Source organism: Talaromyces stipitatus, genomic scaffold (genome assembly GCF_000003125.1).
Source record: "Talaromyces stipitatus ATCC 10500 scf_1105507295541 genomic scaffold, whole genome shotgun sequence".
NCBI lineage: Eukaryota > Fungi > Ascomycota > Eurotiomycetes > Eurotiales > Trichocomaceae > Talaromyces > Talaromyces stipitatus.
In genome coordinates, this window is record NW_002990115.1 from 351,244 (window position 1) to 359,276 (window position 8,033).

At 43.0% G+C, this 8,033-nt stretch overlaps 3 protein-coding genes across 5 annotated transcripts, besides 2 other annotated features; 1 reads left to right on the top strand and 2 right to left on the bottom strand.

The window, feature by feature from the left end:
- Positions 1-155: 155 nt before the first annotated feature.
- Positions 156-1,403, bottom strand: TSTA_024610 (uncharacterized protein; the record flags this gene model as incomplete). 2 transcript variants are annotated; one of them, XM_002479526.1, is made up of 4 exons in its annotated part: positions 1,243-1,403; positions 721-1,154; positions 312-634; positions 156-244 (listed from the first exon to the last, which is right to left on the bottom strand). In XM_002479526.1, the coding sequence occupies exons 1-4, from the start codon at positions 1,285-1,287 to the stop codon at positions 156-158; spliced, it is 891 nt and encodes a 296-aa protein (XP_002479571.1). In that variant the 5' UTR covers positions 1,288-1,403. The 2 variants fall into 2 exon arrangements, with proteins under 2 accessions (XP_002479571.1, XP_002479572.1); XM_002479527.1 differs by lacking the exon at positions 1,243-1,403 and having other exon boundaries at positions 721-1,234.
- Positions 1,404-1,982: 579 nt separating this feature from the next.
- On the top strand, positions 1,983-5,015 carry TSTA_024620 (dipeptidyl peptidase IV, putative). 2 transcript variants are annotated; one of them, XM_002479529.1, is made up of 4 exons: positions 1,983-2,131; positions 2,187-4,420; positions 4,515-4,765; positions 4,817-5,015. In XM_002479529.1, coding segments are annotated over exons 1-3 (2,244 nt in total). In that variant the 5' UTR covers positions 1,983-2,129; the 3' UTR covers positions 4,523-4,765; positions 4,817-5,015. The 2 variants fall into 2 exon arrangements, with proteins under 2 accessions (XP_002479574.1, XP_002479573.1); XM_002479528.1 differs by lacking the exon at positions 4,817-5,015 and having other exon boundaries at positions 4,515-4,793.
- Positions 5,016-5,388: 373 nt separating this feature from the next.
- Positions 5,389-7,100, bottom strand: TSTA_024630 (uncharacterized protein; the record flags this gene model as incomplete). Its single annotated transcript, XM_002479530.1, has 2 exons — positions 6,139-7,100; positions 5,389-6,102 (listed from the first exon to the last, which is right to left on the bottom strand). The coding sequence occupies exons 1-2, from the start codon at positions 7,054-7,056 to the stop codon at positions 5,389-5,391; spliced, it is 1,632 nt and encodes a 543-aa protein (XP_002479575.1). The 5' UTR covers positions 7,057-7,100.
- Positions 5,524-7,011: a mobile genetic element.
- A 480-nt stretch (positions 7,101-7,580) lies between the features above and the next one.
- Positions 7,581-7,612: a microsatellite.
- Positions 7,613-8,033: the final 421 nt, after the last annotated feature.

Genomic DNA, 8,033 nt, shown 5'->3' on the forward strand with positions numbered 1-8,033 from the left:
CTGTCGACGCCGTGATGTTGTAATCAATACTCTGAATGCAACTCTATTTGTAGAACAGACTTCGTAGGGACTACATGCAAAGATTTCAATAATGGCACTGTGGTCCACGATACGTGAATATCATTTCTATTAATAGAAATAATGTCATTCCACTTTTAGATCAACTTCTTAATTTCCTGTAAGTCCGCAAAGCCCATTGTATTTTCTTCGACGTTGTGGTCGATATACCTCCCGCGGAAAAAGCCTGAAGTTCAGAGATTTCTTCAGTTTCATTGCTTACTCAAGAACTCGAGAGATTTGGATGTACTTACGCTGACCCACTATCCATGAATCACCAAAGCTATCTGTCCCATGAATAGAAGCCCTGCAGTTCCCTCCATCTTCGGATGAGTTCTCGGCCAGGGCCGAGTAGTAAATTTGAAAAACCCTACTTTGATGGCTTACAACTGTCGACTTTCTCAATCTGGCGGTGGTGGCGTTCGCAAGAGATGGAAATTGGAAGCCAAATGATGGGGGGTGGTCACATGAGTAGAATCCATCAAGAGTCCTGACGAGAGAACCGGTATTGTTGGACTGTCGCAGGACCGACTGCATGCCAGCTTTGTCAAACAGTTCTTGTACATATTTGATTGGCCTTGACAAAGATACATTGATTAGTACTTTACAATCATGAAATTTTTTTTTCCCCAACCTATCGTTTAATAACTGGAATTTACTCACCCCCATATCACCGTCGTCCCACTATCAACCATAATCTCAGCATTGCTATGAATGGTTTGATTATCAAATATCACATCTCCAAAAACGAACCGCTCGTGTTTTTCAGTCACGCTAAGCTCTCCAAGAAATCGAGAGTGCTCGGCTCCACCCAGGTACAAGGCACCGTCATGTTTATTCATATTGTTAGTGAATAATTCAAGGGCCAGTCCAAAGCGACACTCATCAAGAGCGTGCGGTTGAGAACACAGGTTGGTGAACCAGTTATTTGTGCTCTCGCCAAATGAACTTCCCGGAACGAAAAATCCCATCAAGCCATCATGGGGGAACGCTGGCCCCGGAGGGGAAGTCATTGTAATAGCACCGAGGGATTGAGAAGAAACCGACAGTTCAGTACCATCAAGCGATACGGTGTCTTGATGAACGGTTCCATTCACCTAATAAAACCCAAAATTTGTTTGAAATACATTAGCAAATGAATTGTCCTCAAAAGGGCTAAATATGTAAACCTAAGGTTATACTTGCCACTTCTTCCCCAGATCCATCGGCCTCAACGGTACCAAATGACATTGAAAATTCATGATGAGTGTCTATTGCCAAGTCGCTGGGATTGTAGACTCCGGCATTTAAAATTAAGTCTGGGGAGCCTGTGTCAATCAAAATGGAGAGATTCCGCGAACTGCCGATAGAGAATCGTGCGAACCAAAAGTCCTTTTAGAAGAATACCATGAGATAAAATGAATTGTTGGTGAGGGATTGCTTTACCTCATCATCCTTCTGCTCGCTCAGTGGTACAAAGCGACACGGGCCATGTATATCTTCCTTTAACAAGCCTGTACCTCGTGAGAGGGGAATAGCGACGATAGCTCCCTCAATACTAGTGAGGATACTGAACAGTGCGCATGCGATCGCTATCGAAATTGTCCCCATTTCCGATTCACGGCGCCAAGTGTGTATGGCAATTGCAGGGAGATACGTTGGGGTTCAATTGCTCATGTCTGAAAATGACATATCGGATAAACACAAGTATATAAGAGTCAAACAGGCTCGAAAAAGGATCTTCTCCTTGTTGTACTATGATAAGAGGGAAAAATTCTAAATACCGCACTATAAATTACCGGGTGATGGACTGCCGTATGTATCAGTTGAAGCGTGATACGTAAAATACACCCGAAATAGCTAAGAGTCCGATGCTGCCATACGATGCTAGATTGGTGCGTAAAGATTCTAAGACAAGTATTTCAATTATGTCCATTTTCTTCTTCATACACTTCCCTTGGTATCAACAAACAATCATGGAAGAGAGACACTTTAAAGAGCAAGTTTTTACCACTAATTGAACATATATCCTAATACACAATTGCATTTGCTAGCGAAAGGGTAGGGAAATAGGAAAGCGAACCGAGGAAAGAATGTGAGAATAAACACCATTGACAGAGGCTAAAAGGGTAATTTCTCATTATTTCTAGGTTTAATTTCCGGCGAAAATTCAATCTTCGCTATTACCTACCAGTCGTGCAAAAGCCAGAGGAATCCGAAACAGAGCAATTCATTGTTGACGATAGTGAACAATCTAAAGCGACACGAAACCTTAGGAAGAGACCGGTGCTTCACTACACTGGATTAATTCTTCTCGGTCTACTCTGCACCATCGGGTGGCTACTCGCTATCGTCTTTTTCTTCGAATTCCATATATCATCCAAAGGCGGGGAGGAACCACAACGTACATCATCGCTACCAGATCTTGGAAAAGCGAAAATCACAGTCGACCAAATTTTGTCCGGCCAATGGACTGAAAGTACTTCCAGACATATCTCCTGGGTTACGGGACCTGATGGTGAAGATGGCTTTCTTCTCCGTAGAGATCCTCTAGGAAAAGAAGGCCTCCGTGTTGATGATTTGCGGAGTTGTTCTATTCAAAACGATGGACCAGTCTGTTCGAACAGCTATAATTTGATGAAATCATCACATATCTTGGTCGACGACAAGTTGACTGAAATAAACGAAGCGTTGCCTAGTCCTGATTTGAAAAAGATCCTTCTGTTAACGCACAAAAGGAAAAATTGGCGGCATTCCTTTACAGGAAGATATTGGATATTCGATGTTGCGACACAGTCAACACAACCTCTCGATCCTAACGATGACTTGACGGAAATTCAATGGGCCTCATGGTCACCCCGATCAGATGTGATAGCATTTGTGAGGAGCCATAATATCTACCTACGACGGTTGTCATCAAAGACTGTCACTCAAATCACCACTGACGGAGGCGAAGATATGTTGTATGGCGTGCCTGATTGGGTGTACGAAGAAGAGATCCTGCAGATGGGTGGTGCAATATGGTGGTCCGAAGACGGAAGATACATTGCATACTTACGAACCAATGACTCTCAAGTGCCTGAGTACTCAGTGCAGTATTATTTTTCCAGACCCACTGGACAAAAGCCGGCGCTTGGGGAAGAGAATTACCCTGATAATCGACGATATAAATATCCAAAGGCCGGAGCTCCAATTCCAACGGTGAATTTGCAGTTCCTGAATGTGGACAATAATAGCATTATGTCAGTCGAAGCAGCAGATCCCAACCGAGAACGTGTGATTCTTGAGGTTATATGGGCCTCTAATTATAAGATACTAATGAAAGAGACCAATCGGGAATTTGAGATTGTGCAAACTATCATTATCGATTTAGAGAACCGAAGCTGTGAGACTGTTCGGGTCGATGACATGCTAAGCCTGGATGGCGGATGGGTCGAGGTTCAACCTGCGCAGTCAATGGTCTTTGTGCCTGCAGATCCAAATAACAATCGCCCATATAATGGATATGTCGATATTGTGGTACACAATGGATTCAAGCACCTGGGTTATTTCACTCCGTTGACAAATCCAAATCCCGTCTTTCTAACCTCGGGACAATGGGAAGTGGTAAACACTCCAACGTTCGATCCCAATGCCAACATGGTCTATTTTGTTGCCAACAGGGAAGCACTTACCCAGCGACATGTTTATGGTGTTAGATTGCATGGATCGTCTGATCTGATTTCAATCAGTGATACGTCTGAGCCTGCCTTCGTCATGCCTTCCTTTTCTCCAAAGGCAGGATACGTGTTGCTTTCGTACACAGGTCCTTCGATTCCGTGGCAAAAGATCATGGCCACTCCGGACAACATGGATGGCTCTCAATATACGGAAGTAATCGAAACCAATGAGCAGCTGAAAGAAATGGTCAAGACACACGCTTTACCAGAGTTACTATTCGAAACCATAACAATTGAAGGTTTTACCCTGCAGACGCTGGAGCGCCGGCCCCCTGGCTTTAATCCGTCACAGAAATACCCTGTCCTATTTGCTCCGTACGGAGCATCGGATTCACAGTGCGTTGACCGTCAATTCACTGTGGATTTTAATTCGTATTTTGCATCTCTAGGTTACATCGTGGTCACTGTCGACGGGAGAGGGACCGGGTTCTCTGGCCGAAAAATGAAAACTATGATACGGGAAAATCTCGGCTACTGGGAGTCTCATGACCAAATCGAAGCGGGTAAGCTATGGTCCAGAAAGCCCTATGTGGACGAAACTCGCATGGCAATTTGGGGTTGGAGCTACGGAGGTTTTCTGGCTCTCAAGACTTTGGAGCATGATGCTGGCCAGACATTCCAGTATGGTATGGCTATAGCACCTGTGACAGATTGGAGATATTACGGTGAGTAATTTTGATCTTGGAGGGATATTGAACTTGCTTGAGTATTTAGAATCTATTTTTGACATCAAATACCAGATTTTGCTTATGCCGAAAGACATATGAGGATGCCTCAACACAACCCAGTCGGATACGACAACGCAGCGATCTCGAATATGACAGCACTTAACCAGACAGTACGCTTTTTGCTCATGCAAAGTGCGGCGGATGACAATGTACATTTTCAAAATTCCTTGAGTTTGATTGACAAGCTTGATCAGGCTGGTGTTGAAAACTACGACGTGCATGTTTTTCCTGATTCGACGCATGGAATCTATTTTCATAACGCGCACAGAGCTGTCTTTGATCGTAAGCAACCGTTCTTAATTTTTCTCTATGTTCTTTTCTAAGTGGTGTTAGGTCTTATTTATTGGATCGTGAACGCTTTTGACGGTAATTGGTTGCAAACAAGACTCGCAATCCCTTCTTAGTCCATCAAGATCTACCTGAAACCCATTTTTTCCCTCCGGACTCTTCTGGGCCTATTGAAACTGGAATGTGTTGAGTATATTATACTCTTGTTGCTTTAGACTGCCTGACAAGTTTGTTTGGATAGAGGATGATCCAAAATAGAACGAACGTTCCATTTAATACTCATATCGCCATATCGATGAATACCTATCAAAAGTAGTCAGATGTCGACAGTAATGACATTTGCAGATCTAAGAGGTCAATTATTCAGACCAGATATGTCATAGGCTATGCAATTTCGTGTATTACATCCCGTGTCATGAGATTCCATTATCTTATTTGTATTTGTTTTCGTAAAGATCGGCATACATCATATTTGAGTGTAAAGACACTGTGAGCTCCTCCAATGGTCTTGTGGTCTAACGTAATCCACAAGCGAACCGGCACTTTTTCCCGAACACGTACACAATATTGATCTCAAATCTCAATTTCTAACCCACATACTAATTATATACAAAAAATCAATTCCTAATACGATTAGGACATCCGGTTATTTTATGTCCTGCAACACCACAACCACTGCAGCGAAATTGACGTCGTACAGGTGGATGACAGACTGGAAGCTCAGGCTCGGCCGGAGCAGTAGTAACAGCTTGGGATGCTTCAACCCGACCTTGTACGAGTGCTTGAGCTTCCTCTCTGGTAATTCCCTGCTCATGAGATATTTGCTGCTTAGATCTTCGACGTTTTTGCTTCTCCTTCTCATGTGCAGCCCGTAGATCATGGAGTTCCTTCTGTGCAATTGTAAGCTTATTAATACTCATCTCATAAGCCTTTGATGCCCGTGTAAACACTTCACCAATAGCCTCAGATGAACTCCTTGTATGCCGGCTTATTCTCTTCTTCATAGTAGTCATTTGGCGCTTAAATTGACATGCGTTTTGAGGGGTTTGCAAGCAGGATGATTGTGTATCACTTGATCGACTTGGAGGGGGTGTTGGAGTCTTCAATCGAACAGTAAGCTGTTGATAAACTCGATCTGGATTGAATGGTACTAATCCAGTTGCCATAAAGCTATTCCGAACAGTTTGAGCTTTATATGCCATCGTACGAGCCTTCGGGAATGCAGTGAGAAAGTCGATTTTGTCAATGTGATTGAATCCAAGCCTCATTCGCTGCTCAATAAGCCGTCCATATTCTCGCTTTAAAACAGCAAAACAGCCAACATCAAGAGGCTGTAAAAGATGTGAAGAATGAGGAGGCATACAGACCGGAATAATATTATTCTCAGTGCATGTACGGTCAAATTCAGCAGTTAAATGGCTTCCATGGCCATCAAGAATCAACATCCGATATTTCCCCAATGTACGGCCATCAGTAAGAGGAATAAAATGAGTTTTAAGCCATTCTAATCCAATCTTATCTGTCGTCCATCCATTGTCGCTAATGTTGATTTTCCAGTCGTCTGGAAGATCCTTAAACCAGCCTAATCGAGTGTATTTCTTTGCCTTGAAAATAATGTACGAAGGCAATGCCCATCCAATCGAATTAACTGCCTCAATTGCAGTTACCCATTCTCGGTTACCAGGCTGTAATAGCTTTGGCCGAGCATATCGATCGCTTTTAGTGATAACCTTTGCAGTCGCACAGAGTCCCATAGCAAAGCCAGTCTCATCAAAATTGTAGATATCTTCTGGCAAGATCCCATACTCTAATATAACCTCTCGTACGCGATCAAAATACTCTTGGATTATCTTCGGATCTTCGCACTTAGCACGTTCATAATTATATTTCCGTGAGAACTTTGATTCAATCTCTGGGCGACGTTTGACAAGGTTATATACCCAATTCTCTCCAACCCGGCGGTTTCCGCGTTGCGAAAGAAGATAATCGGCCATCTCTCGTATAAGAGAGTGTCGAGGGGGTAATCCACGTTTATCTAGATCGAGTATCCATTCGACAAGCGATTCCTCCTCACACTGAGTTAATTTATGGCTGTTGGCGCGAACTTGAGATCTTTGTTGAGTGCCGTTTAATCTGTCTTGTAGAGTCGCCCGGGGTATACTGTAAATCCTTGCAGCTCGAGCCACGCGCAAGATTCGTCCATTTTGTAAATCGGAAATAGCTAATAAGATTCGTCCTTCTTGCTCAGCTAAATCTTTCTTATTTTTATTGCGAATTGGTGGCATTTTGGCGTGTTGAATAGTATGGAATTAATATTGTGTACATGTTCGGGAAAAAGTGCCGGTTCGCTTGTAGTGCCGGTTCGCTTGTGGATTACGTTACCTAACCGACCCTTCCTTAGTCATCCAGGGTCTCGCTTATAGCTCGACCCCGCCAACTCAACGTACAGGCGTAGTCAACGTACAATTTTTTTTACAACTTACAACCACCTATTTGACGCGTTATATCTCAACACCACGATACCGGATAATTATCACGATATTGAAGCAAGAATTAGAGATGCCCTGGATACGATTCCTGAAGGAATTAAACCAAATATCTCACATTTAGCGTGAGTATTTGATGTGCCTCGATCCCGACTATCAGCGAAAATAAGGGGTTGTTCAAGACATAACGTATGGGCTAGAGGGGTTTTTGCAGCTGATACAACTTTTCCTCTCGACATGAGTCCATGACCACAGTGTATGCAATGCAGGACAAATAGCGTATTGGAGCCCTTTAGGCTTGGTGCCTCCGGGCGTAATGAATTTACTACTACTACTACTACTACTACTACTACTATATTTTGATATTAATTTATAAAATTACAATTTTGTCAGTAGTGCAGCTATGGTATGCGGTAATTAACGTATCATCGTTTGATGTAACATGAAAGTAAACATGGCGTAAAATTACCGGGACATAACAGGTATTACCGTATCACTTGTTCAATATGACATAACGGTAAGGAACCACTCTCGATTACTTGAATTTTACGTTGTGTATTTTGAACCACGAAATTACCGCCAAAGATGGGCCCCCTAATTAGCACGAGATTGAAGCATCTTTGTATGAGATGTCGGATGAAATTCAGCTATCCTTATGTGAGTAAGTACTTCTGGGATTTCTTCGTCAGCTCCGGTTCTATCAGAATTCGGGAAAGGATCGAGCGGAGAATGCGGACTGTCATCCAAATAATTCAATGTAGCTAGTGGAATATATC